The sequence below is a fragment of the Carassius auratus genome, chromosome 11 (assembly GCF_003368295.1).
Source record: "Carassius auratus strain Wakin chromosome 11, ASM336829v1, whole genome shotgun sequence".
Classification (NCBI taxonomy): Eukaryota; Metazoa; Chordata; class Actinopteri; order Cypriniformes; family Cyprinidae; genus Carassius; species Carassius auratus.
The window spans coordinates 12,815,862-12,833,885 of record NC_039253.1 but is presented as its reverse complement, the minus strand read 5'-3'; the positions used below and the strand labels follow the sequence as shown (position 1 = coordinate 12,833,885).

Below are 18,024 nucleotides of genomic sequence, written 5' to 3'. Positions count from 1 at the left end.
CCTAAGGTTTGGTGTATAAAAAAAACATAATGAAAATAATTAATTATTCTTTTATTTTAAAAATTAATTCATTCGTATTAATACAATACCCTTCAAAAGCCTGGGGTAAGAAACCATTTTCTTTAAAGAAATTAAAAAATTCAGTCATCAAGGTTGTATTAAATTGATCAAAAGTGACATTAAAGACTTTTACATAATTAAAAAACATACTGTTCCAAATAAAAGCTGTTCTTATGAGCTATTTATCAAAGAATTCTGGGGAAAACTGCATCATGGTTTCCACAAATATATTAAGCATAATTGTTTTCAACATTCATGAAACATGAAAAAATGAAAATGATAAAAAAAACATGTTTCTTGAGCAGATGTCAGCATATTAGAATGATTTCTGAATTATCATGTGACACCAAAGGCTGCTAAATTCAGCCTTGACATCCAAGAAATAGATTACCTTTTAAAATATATTAAAAGTTACTTTAAATTATAATCATAATATTACAGTATATATATGTGTTTCCTTATGTATTAATATGCATTATTGCAGATTTTCTGTAAAATTATGGGAATGTGGGTACATACTATATAAATGGAAATATATACGTGGGTGTCAGCCTCATATCTTTTCTCCTGTTCTGAGTAGATTATGTAACCGTAAAACTAATCGGTCTTTTGACCCCATTCACTGGGGCTGTCTTGTCGAAACACATTACAACGAGATAAAATTCCAACAAAAATTCCCAGTACAAAGGAGAAGAGAATCTTCTTACATGACTGCTTAGTTCCAGTCAGAGTAAATGGCTCTTGACCTCGAGAGAACTACTATAGACGAGAGATTGACATTACTGATTGTCAAGGATTATTTAATAGTTATTTGAAATCAGAAGACTTCAGCTTTGCTTTCTCTGTTGTCCATTAGAAATGTATTAGTCTATATTGTGAAATTTGTGACACATTTATGCAAAGCTGACTAATGTTTGTCTGCTGTGGGACTGCTGCACTGTTGCGTATCCCTGATCAATACATGTGCCCTCTAGATTTGTAATCAATATAACAAGGATTATTCACATATACAAGATCATGCACATGTAGATGGGTTATGTTACAGTATTATTTGTTGAGTTTGTGGATTGAAATGAATATCTCAGGAGAGTGAAATAAAGGTATTATATAGGCACTTGAAATGCAAGATATTATGAAGTGCTTTTTGATGTTTGGATCATTTGATCCCAGATGATTTGTCTGAAGAATGCTTTGAAAAGCGGTATGCATTTTTATGAGATCATCAAACATTGACAGCTCTTACATTGACAGGAATACAACTGTTTCTCTCACTTCACGTTTCATACTAGAAAGTAAAAGCAAATTAAACACAAATAAAAAGAAAAATCAGATAATATCCTGTTGTGTTTCTTTTTAACGTGTCCAGTTGAAGAAGATAGGAGGAGGGGGGTTTGGGGAAATCTACGAGGCGTTGGACCTGCTGACTCGGGAGAATGTAGCGTTAAAAGTGGAGTCAGCTCAACAGCCCAAACAAGTCCTGAAGATGGAGGTGGCAGTTCTGAAGAAACTGCAGGGTAAGGCATGGTCATCATTAGGTTCTGGTTTTTTTGTACAGTATCAATGTCACTTTGACATTGACAAGACAACATGTTGACTGAAGACGATTTCCCCATGGAAATACACAGGGTCATTTGTGTTCTAAGTACTTATTGGATTCTTAAAAACTGTTTTTGTTGTAAATTAAGTGAGGTGACATTCAGCCAAGTATGGTGACCCATACTCAGAATTTGTGCTCTGCATTTAACCCATCCGAAATGCACACACACAGAGCAGTGAACACACACACCCGGAGCAGTGGGCAGCCATTTATGCTGCGGCGCCCGGGGAGCAGTTGGGGTTCGATGCTTTGCTCAAGGGCACCTAAGTCGTGGTATTGAAGGTGGAGAGAGAGCTGTTCATGCACTCCCCCCACCCACAATTCCGTCCGGCCCAAGACTAGAACTCACAACCCTTCGATTGGGAGTCCAACCCTCTAACCATTAGGCCACGACTTCCCCTTGAAGTTAAAGTTAAAGAAGTTATTCTACAAAATTGTAAACAAGGCTTTTAAAAAATGCTCTGCATAAACATAGACACCTCTGCAAACATGCATTTAGTTGATCCAAAGTAACAGTAAAGACTTTTCTTACAATCAATTTTAATTTTGTGTAAATACTGTGCTTTTTCGGTTTCCAAAACAATATTAAGCAGCACAGCTGTTATCAACATTGATAATAATAATAATAATAATATATGTTTCTTGAGCACCAATTCAGAATGTATTAGAATGATTTTTGAAGGAAGACTGATGTAATGATGCTGAAAATCCAGCTTTGTAATTACATGATTAAATTACTTTTAAAATATAAATAAAAAAGGAAATAGTTATTTTAAGTTGTAATCATATTTCACAGTGTATTAACTGTATTTTTGTTCAAATAAACGTAGCCTGAGTTAAAGTGAGCTTGAGAGATCATACTGACCCAAACCATTTGAATGGCAGTCTGTATTTTTAATCATCTATTGACATTTTTATATTACTATACTGATTTTCTGCAAATTTATCTTATCCATTTCTATTATGTTTAGATTTTTGGACTGTTGTTTTCCTGGAGAATGTGTTTGTTCGTTATCACAGAGGGTTTCAAAAGTGATATTGAGGACACAGTAAAAACAATTATGAATTGATTTCCCATCAAGATAATAAAACATGTATTGTTTGAATCATTTCAGTTATAGAAAGTTAGACTCAAAGAACTGCGCTTCAAAGGCTTAATGGTAGATGATTTATGTTAGTGGCGTTTCATAACTATATACAGTATTTAGTTGACTTCATCATCACCATCCTATCAGAGTGGACCATGTGTAGCGTGTTGTATATTTAGCACTGTGAATGAAGCGGCAGTAACACAGCCAACGTGACTATGAACATGTGAAGCGGCCTAGGATCATACAGCCGAGCATACACACACATATTCTGATGATTCAGTTCAACCATTAGTCATCACAAAGAAGAACAAAAGAGGACAGCTAAGTCTATAATTCATCACACTATAGTGCAGATTCTTGCGTAACAAAACAAAATGAAATATAATTTTTTTTAAAGCATACAAAATAATATGAAATATATAAAAATTGCTGAAATTGAATGATTTTATGTAGCATTTAGTATTTATTTAAAACTCACAAAGTAGATGAATGTTCAACATTTTTGACACCAGTGTTATTGTAGCATTATTTATATAATATTATACAACACTGATTTTTGTTTGTTTGTGTTTTTTGGAATGAGTGAATATATTTTTCTTTGGACTTGCATTTTTTAATCACCCTGACCAATAATGCAATTTTTAAAATATTAGCATAAATGACCTTCCCGTGTTATTTTCTTTTTTTTTTAGGTAAAAACCATGTTTGTAAATTCATAGGCTGTGGGCGAAATGATAAATTCAACTATGTCGTCATGCAGCTGCAGGTAAACAATTTCTATCTTGTAACTATTCGCATATGCAGTAACATCAAATCTAAATACCAATGCAAATAAGTAACTAGACTGGTGATTATATTTCAGTCCAAGTAAAAGTAAGATTTTATGAAAGATCACCATCACATGCTGTTTTCTCTGAAATACTGTGATTACTGCTGTTATGTAGGTGTGAGGGCTTCAATTACACTTTGTTATCACTCTCAGGGTAGAAACCTGGCAGATCTCAGGCGAAGTCAGCCGCGTGGCACCTTTACCATGAGCACAACCCTCCGCCTGGGAAAACAGATTCTAGAATCCATAGAAGCCATTCACTCGGTTGGCTTTCTCCACCGAGACATCAAACCGGTAATATTAAATAACTTTCCTGCAATTGTTTTCTAAACGTGTGTAGAATAAAAATATACTGTAATGCAACAGTGTCATTAGGTTTCCATAAGTGGTTTTATTTACTAAGGATCTTTGGATTTTCTTTCCAGTCAAATTTTGCCATGGGAAGACTGCCTTCAACATACAGGAAATGTTATATGCTAGATTTTGGGCTTGCACGACAGTATACAAACACCAATGGAGAAGTCAGACCGGTATGTGACAGTTTATATCAGTATTTTTTAATACTTTTCAGTTTTAGTCATTGTAGATTTAATTATTTAAAAGTTATTTATGCTCATTATTTTGTATATGTTGAATAAGGGTACATGATTCCTACACTGCAGTCAAGTGATCAAAAATGTCCGTCTTTCTCTGTCATTGATTACGATACTACCATGATATGAAGTTGTCTTTTGATTGACCCTGAAGGTCTGGTTTTATTAAGAAGTGCCTGAGATTTATTTGAACAATAAAAAGGCTTTATTCACTGTAAGAGTGCAGGCTGGCAGAGAGACGAGCTGAACGCTCATGAGAGGTTTACAGAGCTCTCTGAATCAGGCACTGGGCTGTTTCCTCTTTTAGCTCATCACAAAGAGCTCTTCATTCGCACATGTTCCTCTCTCCTCCATCCTTCACACTATCTCTCTATTTCTCTGGACGTGCAGGTTTTAGTGCAGCAGTATGAATATTTAATAAGACTGCATGCATCAGTGAGCATTGCCCCCAGGTTCAGCCTGAGAGGGTGTAATATTTTCAGCTCTCTCTCTCTCTCTCTCTCTCTCTCTCTCTCTCTCTCTTTTGCTCAGTCTTTCTCTCTATTTCCCCCTTATTCTCTTTGGCCTTTCCTTTCTGAACAGCTGAGTCAGCTGTACTCATCGATTCAGGCAGGAAACAGCATCTTTTGTCTATCTATCTATCTATCTATCTATCTATCTATCTATCTATCTATCTATCTATCTATCTATCTATCTATCTATCTATCTATCTATCTATCTATCTAGTTAAGTGCTGCAGCACTAAAGCGGTTTGTTTTTCTCCTGCAATCTTCCAGAGCTGTTGTTTTTTTCTGCAGCAAATTGAATTTTTAGTTTGAGCTGATTCATATTCTATGGTGCATCACATTTATGAGATATGAATAAATCATTTCAGGGTTATAAATAGTTTGGGTGTCTTTAGAACTGTTGATGTCGCTTCTGTTGAAAGCATACAGTATGAATAGTACATTTAAGGTCCTGAGTCATGCTGCCATATCTATTTGTTTTTCTTTGTTTGTTGATGTTTTTTGATGTTATATATTGTTTATTGTTCTCTGGTACTTTTTCATTGTACTTATATTTTCTTACGGACAGCATTTGAAGTGGAGTGCATGAGGTCGTTTGTATAATTATGCCTGGTGCATTATTTCTGCTTTTTCTTTTGTTTGACCATCTTGTCTTATTTTTGCAGTTTTCGTTTGGGGTTTTAAGTTATGACGTGCATGTCTGACGTATTTCTCCATCTGTTCCCTTCTCCCCCATACTCTCACCAATGGAAAGACTTTCATTGTGAGTGACTTCATGGAACTTTCATCTTCTTTTATAGCTGATCTTTCCACAAGATCTTTCTACTGTGCAAGCACTTATCATATTTCCATTCCTTTCATTCATATATATATATATATATATATATATATATATATATATATATATATATATATATATATATATATATATATATATATATATATATGTATATATATATATATATGTGATGTGCGTTTATTTGAAAAAAATCGATTGAAATAAATGAACTGAAAATTTTGCACATAATGTTCATTTCACTTTTAATTTCAAGTTTGATTCTTAATCATGTTCTAATCCAAAGAGAAGTTGATTTAATAGAATATTTAATAGATTTAATGAGCCATTTGTAATTCTTCTCGAATAATGCTTGTGAGATTTCTTTTCAAGAGTTTGACCTTTGTGTTTAGCAAAAGAGCAGTCTCTATAATTGGCAATAAAACAGTGAACACGACAATAGAACATTAACTGCATCCAAATGAAATGTCATTTTTCTGAAACAGATTCTACTTGTAATGTTATTTAGTTAATCCAATAAAAAATTAGAGTAGGTTTGGGAGAGAGAGAGCCACTGGGACTTTTACATGCTCATGAACACACAGACACACAGGTACATTTACATGATGGAAGGTGTTTACCTTTTGTGTTGCGTGTTCACTGTTCTGGAAGAATGGAACACCATGTTCAGTCTCAGAGTGTTTTGTGTCCTGTTTGTCCCTTTCCTGTTGCTAATGTAATGAAAGTTATAATGCATACAATTATACAGTAATGCATAGTATTTTTTTTTCTAGTTTGCTTTGATTTACCTTACATAGTACCAATTCTAAGTATAACAGATTTTTAAAAAATGCATTTATCAATGACAGATTTTTCTAATACATTTCCGCTTGCAGCCCAGAACCGTTGCAGGATTTCGAGGGACTGTTAGATATGCATCTGTGAATGCACATAAAAACAAAGTGAGTGCAACATACTGTGAATTTATATCAAACAGTGTGTTTTACAGTGTGTTTTACCTGTTAATTTAATAGAATTCATAGAATTCTTGTGTTGTTTTTACAGGAAATGGGTCGCCATGATGACTTGTGGTCATTGTTTTACATGCTGGTTGAATTTGCTGCTGGGCAGCTCCCGTGGAGGAAAATCAAAGACAAGGTGCTCTGACTTCCCCTACCTGATTTGAAATCAGTATTTGTTGTCCTTTTTTTTTTAAGTTAAATTTCATGACATTTTTATTTTGTGTCATACCACCGTTGTTAAAATCTGCTTTTGTAATCTGCATGATTTAGGAGCAGGTGGGTCAGATTAAGGAGCGCTTTGATCATAGGATGCTGCTTAAACACATGCCATCAGAGTTTAATGTCTTCCTGGAGCATGTTTTAGGCCTTGACTACTGCACCAAACCTGACTATCAGGTACCTGCACCAAAAAACTCTCTCTCTTTATAAGTCTATGCTACATAAAACATATATATGTGTGCTTTTCTTAAAGGTTATTACTTTTACATGGATTACATGGATATACTACAGCTATGGGTGGTCTTTACTTTGGTGTCTTTTCTGTGTCAGCTCCTGATGTCAGTGTTCGAGAACAGCATGAAAGAACGCATCATCACAGAGAACGAGCCATATGATTGGGAGAAAAGTGGGACGGACTCCACGATGTCTGCCACCACACCGACAGCAGCGCAGCAGAACACGCGGCCCACAGCAGCTATTGTTGGGTAAGCACCTCATGCATCTATCTATCTATCTATCTATCTATCTATCTATCTATCTATCTATCTATCTATCTATCTATCTATCTATCTATCTATCTATCTATCTATCTATCTATCTATCTACCTACCTACCTACCTACCTACCCACCTACCCACCTACCTTAGTTCAATGCTGTAGCAATAAAGTGGTTTGTTTTTGTGCTGTTGTTTTCTTTCTGCATCAATTTGAAATTGAATTCTCCAAATCAAATAATAACTTTAAAATGTTAAATAAATAACAAAACAGGTTTAAAACCTGACTGTAATTTTACTGTGAAGAAATTTTTATTGATCATGCTCACTTTATTGTTAAAGATCCTCGTGTACACTAACACACGTGCATGGAACTTAACAAATCCCATTCTAATTCACCATTGTGTCTCGGGGGGTTTTGTTACTTGTGGTTCATTGCCACTTACAAGCCATACAGATGGATAAAAGGCTTGTTTACAGTCAGAAATACACAATGACAACAAAGAGACCAGCTTGAATCTGTCGTCTTTTTTGTTTTGCTTAATTACTGTTATTTGCATACTGAAATGAAAAATGTCTGATGACTTTTAAAGGAGTCTGATCTTCTGTTTCGAAACTCTGGTGAAGTTTCTGCACCACTACTGAAACTAAATAGATTTTTTTTAATAAATGGAAAAAGTTTCCAAGTACAGTAGGTTGCCCAAAAACATGTTTATATCTAATTTAGCATAGAATTTAGGTCATTGGTGGTTACCCTTTTTTTTTTTTTTTGCTGAAGGTGAACCAAAAACAACTAATAGCAGCTCTCAATGATATGTGTCAGGTCCCCGCTATAATAGCAGCAACATTCACAAATGCTTACAGAACAAGCGGGAACCCAGTGTGCCTGTAGCTTTCTCTATTTCAGTTTTATCACGTGATAGAAAGTCTAAGGTCTTCTCAAGCCGAAGGGCAAACTCATCTAATCTGTGGCCTATTATGCATCAAACTAAGATTGGTGTAAAGACACAAAGCATTGCCATTAAGTTAGCACTTTTAAACATTCGCTCACTAAAAAATAAATCATTTCTAATCAGTGACTTTATAACCACAAACAATCTGGATTTTATGTTTCTAAACGAAACATGGCTTGAAGACAGCTGCAGTGCAACAGTCCTTAGTGAAGCAGCCCCTCCTAACTTCACTTACATGAGTGTCTGCAGGACTGTTAGGAGAGGTGGGAGTGTAGCTGCTCTATTTAAAGATGTCTATCAATGCAAGCAAGTGTCATCTGGTCAGTACCTGTCTTTCGAATATCTAGGGATTGTGCTGAAAATTGCCCCATGCATTCTGTTTATTGTTATTTACAGGCCTCCAAAATACTCTCCAGTCTTTGTTGAAGAGGTCACAGAAATGTTATCAATAATTTCCTCAGAGTTTGACTGTTTTGCAATTGCAGGGGATTTTAATATTCACATAGATAATGCAGAAAACAAAACTACAAAAGAAATGATAACGGTTCTAAACACCTTTGACCTGATTCAGCATGTGCATGGACCCACACACAAAGGTGGACACACTCTGGATCTAATCATCAGTAGGGGTCTAAACATTTCATCCATTGTTACTAAGGACATAGCACTATCTGATCACTTCTGTATTTTCTTTGATATATTGATCTCTGCTACCACTGAATCTAGATCTGTCTTTGTCAGAAGGGGAGGCATAAATAAGAACACAAGTGTACTATTTATGGAGGCTATATCTTTAACACCAAGCATTTCTGCAGACTCTGTTGATATTCTCCTTGATTCCTTCATCTCAAAAGTTGAGTATTTTATTGATGATGTTGCGCCAATAATAGTCAGTAAGAAAAAAAACAGACAGAAATCAGTTTGGAGAAGATCAACAGCAGTTCAGACTATGAAAAGACAATGCAGAAAAGCTGAGCGGATGAGGAGGAAGAAAAAACTTGAAATTCACTATAGCATCTATAAAGACAGCCTTCATGCTTTTAATGTGAAATTAGCCACAGCTAGACAACAATTCTTATCAAACCTTATAAACAGTAACTTGAATAAAACTCGTACTATTTTTGCCACTGTTGAGAGACTGACAAACCCCCCAAGTCAGATTCCCAGTGAAATGCTCTCAGACAGCAAATGCAATGAGTTTGCTTCTTTCTTTTCTGAGAAGATCATAAATATCAGGAAGGCGATTAGCACATCCTCAAGTAATGCAGAAATCAGACAGAATAGGCCACAATATCAAAAATATACTATGTCTATTTTTGAAACAATTGATAGCAAAATTCTGGAAGTGCAGCACCTAAAATCATCAACCTGCTATTTTGACACACTTCCCACATCTTTTTTCAAAAGTGTGCTTAACTGCTTAGAAGCAGATCTCTTAGAAGTGGCGAACGCCTCACTTCTTTCTGGGACATTTCCAAACTCCCTAAAAACTGCAGTTGTTAAGCCCCTCCTGAAAAAGAGCAATCTTGATAACACCATTTTGAGCAATTTTAGACCAATATCTAATCTTCCTTTTATAGGCAAAATTATAGAAAAGGTAGTTTTTAATCAGCTGAACAATTACTTAAACTCAAATGGATACCTGGACAATTTTCAATCTGGTTTCCGACCGCATCACAGCACAGAGACAGCACTCATTAAGATAATAAATGATATTCGCTTAAATTCTGACTCTGGCAAAATATTGGTGCTGGTATAGCTAGATCTCAGTGCTGCGTTTGACACTGTTGATCATAACATACTACTAGAGAGACTGGAAAACTGGGTTAGGCTTTCTGGGAATGGACTCAGATGCGATGGTTCAGGTCATACTTAGAAGGGAGAGGCTATTATGTGAGTCTAGGAAAGCATAAGTCTAAGTGGACATCTATGACATGTGGAGTCCCACAAGGCTCAATTCTTGCACCGCTCTTGTTTAGCCTGTATATGCTTCCACTAAGTCAAATAATGAGAAAGAACCAAATTGCCTATCACAGCTATGCTGATGATACCCAGATTTACCTAGCCTTATCTCCAAATGACTACAGCCCCATTGACTCCCTCTGCCAATGCATTGATGAAATTAATAGTTGGATGTGCCAGAACTTTCTTCAGTTAAATAAGGAAAAAACTGAAGTCATTGCATTTGGAAACAAAGATGAAGTTTTCAAGGTGAATGCATACCTAGACTAGGTCAAACAACTATAAATCAAGGCAGGAATCTTGGTGTGATTCTGGAGACAGACCTCATTTTCAGTAGTCATGTCAAAGCAGTAACTAAATCAGCATACTATCATCTAAAAAACATTGCAAGAATTAGATGTTTTGTTTCCAGTCAAGACTTGGAGAAACTTGTTCATGCATTTATCACTAGCAGGGTGGACTATTGTAATGGGCTCCTCACTTGCCTTCCCAAAAAGACCATTAGACAGCTGAAGCTCATCCAGAACGCTGCTGCCAGGATTCTGCCTAGAACCAGAAAATCTGAGCATATCACACCAGTCCTCAGGTCCTTACACTGGGTGCCAGTTACATTTAGGATTGATTTTAAAGTACTTTTACTCGTATATAAGTCACTAAATGACCTAGGACCGAAATATATTGCAGATATGTTCACTGAATACAAACCTAACAGACCACTCAGATCATTAAGATTGAGTCAGTTAGAAATACCAAGTGTTCACACAAAACAAGCGGAGTCCTCCTTTAGTAACTATGCTGCCCGCAGTTGGAATCAGCTTCCAGAAGAGATCAGATGTGCTAAAACACTAGTCACATTCAAATCTATACTCAAAACCCATCTGTTTAGCTGTGCATTTATTGAATGAGCACTGTGCAAATGTCCGAACTGATTGCACTATATTTTCAGTTTTTTTTATTTTATTTTAAAATCATTTTCAAACTGTTTTTAAATTCATTTTAAAGTAAATGTTTTAATCATTTTAAAAGTTTTAAAATTGCTTGTTTTAATTTTGTTATTATTTTTCTTCATGATTATTTTACTTTCTTTTATGTAAAGCACTTTGCATTACCATTGTGTACGAAATGTGCTATATAAATGAACTTGCCTTGCCTTGCCTTGCCTTGCCTTTAAATAAAAAATTGATTGTGATCTTTTCTGGGACCTTTAGGGTCATAAATATGACCACAATGCCTGGTGACCTTCAGAGGGAAAACACAGATGATGTTGTGCAGGACGAGCACCTAAGCGACCAGGAAAACGCCCCTCCAATTCCTTCTGGCCGGCCAGCTGATGGTAACCAGTTACCTACAGATGCAGATGGATGGGAGGAGACAGACTTTAATCGCAACAAACTCAGGATTAACCTTGGAAAGGTGCAGAGCAGTATAATGAATATAATCCAATCAAATACAGTCAAACTAATTCATTTTTTTTAAAACAATTAAACATAATAATCCATTTTATAAATCAATTTCCCTTAAATCTTTTTGATTTTAATGTTGCAGGGAGGTCAAGAAGAAGATGGTAGCCGGGGTGTGTGTCCTGTGTCGCCTCAAAGAGGTTTGGACTCTCCAGGTGTGCAGGTGCACTCGCTCAGGTACCGACGGCTCAACAGCCCTGAATCTGATCGCATGTCGGCCGCTGATGGACGGGACGGTTATGGACAGCGGTGAGGCGTACATTTATTTTGTTTTGATATTCATAATAGTTTTAATTAACTGCGTTATTTAAATAAAGGGATTGCAACATGAGTATTCACATTAATGTTTGAAATTTTGGGATGATTTATAATTATTTATTTATTTTTAAATAAATAATACATTTATTCAGGAAGGATGGATCAAATTATTTAAAAGTGACAGTAAAGGCATTTATAATGTTACAGAATACTTATATTTCAAACAAGAGCTGTTATTTTGTACTTTTTATAAAAACAATTTTTCTTTACCATAGTTTCCACAAAAATAAAAGGCATGACAACGATTTTCATCCTTAATAATAATAAGAAGAAATGTTTCTTAAGCAATAATTCTGCATATAATTATGATTTCTGAGGGATGGTATGACAATGAAGACTGGTTTAATAAAAATTCTGCTTCACATCTCAGAAATAAATTTCATTTCAAAATAATAATATAATACAATTAATTTAATATATGAATCTATACTATATTACAATAGAAAAAAGTTATTTAAAATTATAACAATATTTCTCATTATTACTGTTTTTGATCAAATAAATGCAACTTATTTAAAAAATTTTACTCACATCAGACTTTTAAACAGTAGTGTATGTAATCCAATGAAATTACGTAAATATATACAATGTTGACCTTTGAAGTCATGTAATTTATTATTATATAATATTTTGGTCACAGTGTCCATTCATACTCTTGTACTGAATATTGTACTGTTCTTTGTATGATTTAACATTAAAAATGTGGAATTTATTCCTTTCTCAGCTCTCGAATGGACATCCTGGGTTCTCCTTCTCGGCACGTTTACTCCTCCCAGCCTGCTCAGATGCTGTCTGTCGATGGCTGCCGCGGAGACCGTGGTCGTAATGAAGCATCTGCATCGGTGGACCAGGAAGCCCACAGCAATGCCTTCATCCGCTCTGTCCCACTTGCAGAAGAAGAGGACTTTGACAGCAAAGAGTGGGTTATCATAGATAAAGAAATGGAGCTCAGAGACTTCCACCATCTTCCAGGGGCCGAGCCCACCACTTCTGGCACCACGGATGAGGAGCCGGAGGAATTACGCCCACTGGAGGAAGGAGAAGAGCGGCGGAGACATAGAGGGACAGATCCGTCAGTCAGACCCAAGATGTCACACGGCGACCACACTACACGAGGCATGCTGCCTCTTACTGAGGAGGAAGCATCCAGGAGGAGCGGGAAAGGCCAGTCAACATCTGTGGAGAGCCCTGTGCAGTCGCCCTGTCACTCGCTGCCCTCCGGACGGCCGCGGTGGAGAGAGTCAGATCCCAACGGACCTCAGAGACAGGTAAGACAGTCCTCACTAAGCTGCACTGACATTCTTATGCTAAAGATGGAGTGTGTTGGCTGGTTTGAGGTGAATGAGGTTGAAAATATTTGATGGTGGTAAATAAATCATAAGGTCCAGTTAGAAGAGCTTTGTTTACAGACACTTTTAACATGGTTTATACTTTGCATGCAATGTTTTTGAGCACTTGACATGTTGAAGAATAATAGTCTAAACCATATATTTAAAATTAGATCAGGAAAGGGATGTTTATTGTGCACAAACCAGCACTTATCAGCAGAGAACTGGATCTTATCGGCTAATAAGGAAATTAATTAAAATAAAAGATGGCAGGAACACAATAATGTAATTTCTTTATTTTCCATGGCATCTTGATTGATTGTTAATTCTCTGCTTGCATATCATTGACATATATTTCCAAAATGCTATTAATATATTATTAAAAAAATATTAAAATATTTTACACAATTTAATACAACTTTAATACAAAAAATTAAATATACATTAACTTTCAAATCTTTTTGAAAGTAATTAATGCTTTTATTTAGCAAGGATACGTTAAATTGGCCAGAAGTGACAATAAAGACATTTATAATAATACATAAAAAAAAAAAAAAACATTTCAAATAAATGCTGTTCTTTTGTGCTTTCTGTTAATCAGAAAACCTTGAAAAAACTGTGTCATGGTTTCCAATAAAATATACAGCAGAATAAATGTTTTCAACATGTTTTTAGAGCAGCACTTCACATATTAAAATTATTTCTGAAGGATTGTGTGACATTGAAGACTGGATATTGAATATTTTGAATATTCAGCTAAATTTATTTTCCTTCACAGTTTAAAATCTAATAAAACAGGAAACATTTACTTTAAATTTAAACAATAATTTACATTATGACTTTTTTATGTATTTATTTTTGACTAAATAAATGCAGCCTTTGTGAGCATAAGATACTTTTTTAAGAAACACACACACACACACACACACACAGGATTTAAATACTGTATGTATTTGTATTACATTTTTTTTAATATATAACAAAGCATTAAAATCCTCTTTGCAGTACTTTCCATTTTCCTTTAAGTGTGGTGCCTGACTTTTTTAGTTTAGAATAACCTACATAAGGGATTTCGTTTACCTTACAAAGAAATTTGTTCACTTCCCACTTGAACATGAAATACTGGTTCTGAAGACATGTTAAGAGCACTTTTCTTTTTTAATTTTAAAATAGCTTATCTGTCTTAAAACAAGCTTTTATTCATTACAAAGCCAGTGCTGTTGGGGCGGTGCTGTTGTCTCACTTCACTATTTACAGGGTGTGTGCCTATCTCTTCTTCCCTTTCTTCTCTCTCCGTCTGTCACTCGCTCTATAATTCACTATGTCTGACACAGACTCATGCCTCATCTCTTCTTTTCTGACCATCGAACATTTGATTTTCACATGATTTGGTACAATATAATGATTCTTCTTCGTTCATGGTTGGTATTTTGAATATTGGTTGAAGGCAGAAGTTTAGCTGTAACTAAACTGCTCTGAGGTCGTGTACACACTGCAAAGATGTTCGAGGTACAAGTGAATTTCAATAAACTATCATTATCATATGTAAAGAATAATGAGTCATTCTTACTACAGCCTGAAATATGGATGTTACCCTAAGGATATTTTTACATCTTGCAACTGTAGACAAAGCATGGCTATAAAACAAATCGTATGCCATTTGTTATGAAACCATTGTCCACTGAGGCCATTGTTCGTGTTATTTTCTTTGCATTATCTAGCTGTTCAGTTTAGTTCTGCACACACTACATGAATGTAATAACATTTCAGTTGCTCACACCTTAAAAATTATAGTTTGATGATGATAATGATAAGATAACAATTATGTTATCATTTACTCACACTCATGTCATTGCCAACCTTTCTTTGTGAAACATGAATGCAAGTAACCAAACAGTTTAGGTTGACAGTTTAGAATGACGGGAGGATGAGTAAATAATGACACAATTTGTATTTGTGGGTGAACTCTCCAAGTGAAAAAAAAAAAAACCTTAGATGTATTTGAAATACATTTATTTTGTGCCAAGTATACTAAAAATACATTTACATACTCTATGTATGCGCTTAATAAAAATACCCTGAAATCGTACTTGGTATACTTAAAGTCTGCTAAATTGGATCAACTCATTTTGAACGTAATGTATTTAAATTCTGCAGAAGTAGTGCTGGAGTCCAACTAAAAATATGCTGAAGTATATTTGATTGTGCTAAAGTGGAACTATTGCAAGTATACATACAGTACTTCAGGTACACTTTAAATATCTTGCATTTAAACACTGATATTAATACAGAGATCATACAGTCCTTATTTCCAGTTACACTACAACACATTTTAGGCATGATATTAAGAAATGTGCATTGTGCAATAAAAAAATATTTTAAAAAAAGTTTAAGTAAGTCTTAAGGGAAATGTCAATAAATATGTTAATGGTTTGAAGTATACTTAGTATGATTTTTTTTCTTTTTTACTATTGTGTCCCTTTAACATTTTATCATTTTAATTCAGTTGTCACTCCTGTATATAACCAAACCCAGTAACAGAACAGGTTAAACATCTAATTTAATAGTATCTGCAGTGTGTACATAGCTCACATTTCTTTTCTTTTTTTCCAGATAAATAACTGGATAAAATATCTATTTGGTTTTCAACAGTTTTCACAGGAAACACAACTATCACTCTTAGGCTAAACCAGAGGGTTACATGTATCTTTTTAATTATTTTTTATTTTTTTTATTTTACCTCGGTACTGTCTTTGTGTTATTGACTGCATTGTTAAAAATCAGTGGTCTACTGCTGAACGCTTTTCTAAATTTCTTATATTCTGACTGTGATCTGTCTTTTTTTTGGGGGGGGTTTATATTAACATATAAACAGATTCATATTAAAATGATTCATTTTCATATTTTAATGTTTGTCATCCCTCATAGTCCAGAACGAACAGAATGTGTGAAAAGATTTCAGATGCACTTCACCACTAGGGTGAGCCAGATGACAGTTTTGCTCATCATAGTTAGCTCAACTTAGCCAGTTTTAATTGTTCTCATTTAGCCAATAGGAAATACAGCAGAACGCAAAGATGTGTAGTATAGTTTTCAGGGGCATTTTTCTAAATTATATTTGGAAAAACTTGTCCCTCATATTGTTTCGCTGTAAACACAGTCACAGCCTTTTCAAGCTGAACTGGGATTGCTGGATTGTCTCTTTTGAATGATAGCCGAAACCTCAAATCAAAACAGATGAGGATGCTCATTTTCCCAGCAGTCTTCACCTTTTAAATGCCCACTGTCTTTTGCTCGGCCTTTCGCTCAAAATCACGTATGACGCGTTGATTTCACCCACGGAGAAAATACCAAGGCTGTCGCTGGAGCCACAAAAGAAGAGTGAAAGAGGTGTTTGCGGTAAGCACAGTTTAGGCTAGTCCCTTTTGTACCTGTCTGATGAACTTGCTCATTGTTTTTTCTGATTTGATTTCTGTTTTGTCATCATTTTATCCATTTTTACCCATGTGTGTCTGTGTTTGTATGCCTGACGAGTCATTTTTCTAAAGTTGTCTGCATTCACAACGATGGTTTTCCGATCAGCAAAATGGTTAAAGTACTTTTGTCTCGAATCTCTCGTCTTATTTTTTGTACATGGACATATATGGCACATTTTTGAGAGGTGGATCTGCATCAAACGAACAGCCTCTGTGGAATAAAGAGGCTCTCAATGTTGGCCGCTCAACCAAAAAGAAAAAAACATAGCTATCCCTTTAGCTTTGTCTCTTGTGAAGACTTGTTTCCAGGCAACCCATTGTAGGTCTGTGTAAAGAGAGACCGTTCCTCTCTTTCCTCTGAGTGTCTGGCGTTCTCCGCACTGCATGCGACTGGGGAGATGCCTTAAATGTTACAAATACACATCCTCCACTCAGCTCGTGAATTTCAACACATGTTTTTCTCTTGTTTTATTTCAGCTGGATGACGACAGGCCACACTCGGGCCCGCGTTCCAATCAGCTACGCCGTCTCGCCTCCTATGTTTTCTCGTCTTCTACGTTGGAGACCGAACAGTACCCTCACGCCGGAGGATCCTTCATCCAGCGCAGCCGCTCAGCTGAAAGCAGCCCGGCTCACGGTAACATCCGATCGGGCTCAAGACGTCACGCTCCTCTGCAGCCGCCCGGAAGTCCACGCAGCAGGCACTCCATGCTCAGCGTGTCCCGACTGCAGATACAGCAGATGCTGGCCAAACTAATGAACAAGAACAGCTGAGGAAAGCTGATGTAGTCTCTTCTCATACGCCCATATGAAAGACTTTTTTTCTTAACAGGATGATGAATTATTTTTGGGAACTTTTCTGATGCAATAAACTGTAGAGGGCTGTAAGAACGGAATTTAAAGAGAATGCAGTGCTTTTTCACCTGCTCTTTATATAGTGGTGGTCAACATTATGAAACACTAGTATTTTCACCAGCTAAAATGGTTTTAAGTCAGTTATTTCTACTTTTGCTGTAGTGTGTCAGTAGAAAATATCAGTTTACACTTCCAAACATTCATTTTGCCATTAATTGTAATAATCCAGTGCGATTTTTGTTTGACAACAGCCAGTTCTGCACACAGAGATCTGATCTCATGATTTCTTGAAGCATCTTGGAGACTTCGCCACAGTTCATCTGGATTGAGTCTGTCTCAGTTTGTTCTGTTTCTTCAAGTTATTCCAGACAGACTGGATCATGATCAGATCAGATCTCTGTGTGCAGCACTGGCTGCTGTCAAACAAAAATCTCACTGCATTATTACAATCAATGACAAAATGAATGTTTGGACATGTAAACTGAT

The 18,024-nt window shown here is 35.7% G+C and overlaps 1 protein-coding gene across 3 annotated transcripts in view; it reads left to right on the top strand.

Moving 5' to 3' along the window:
• ttbk1a (tau tubulin kinase 1a) overlaps positions 1-18,024 on the top strand; it is a 32,484-nt gene that overhangs the window by 6,651 nt on the left and 7,809 nt on the right. For 2 of the 3 annotated variants that reach the window (XM_026275468.1, XM_026275469.1), the window contains exons 3-14: positions 1,427-1,574; positions 3,441-3,514; positions 3,731-3,871; positions 4,003-4,107; positions 5,431-5,439; positions 6,348-6,413; positions 6,517-6,609; positions 6,744-6,869; positions 7,023-7,177; positions 11,310-11,514; positions 11,647-11,810; positions 12,604-13,147. In XM_026275468.1, the coding sequence (XP_026131253.1) occupies positions 1,427-1,574; positions 3,441-3,514; positions 3,731-3,871; positions 4,003-4,107; positions 5,431-5,439; positions 6,348-6,413; positions 6,517-6,609; positions 6,744-6,869; positions 7,023-7,177; positions 11,310-11,514; positions 11,647-11,810; positions 12,604-13,147 (1,830 nt within the window). The remainder of the gene's footprint in view (positions 1-1,426; positions 1,575-3,440; positions 3,515-3,730; positions 3,872-4,002; positions 4,108-5,430; positions 5,440-6,347; positions 6,414-6,516; positions 6,610-6,743; positions 6,870-7,022; positions 7,178-11,309; positions 11,515-11,646; positions 11,811-12,603; positions 13,148-18,024) is intronic. The other variant, XM_026275470.1, reaches the window with a different exon arrangement.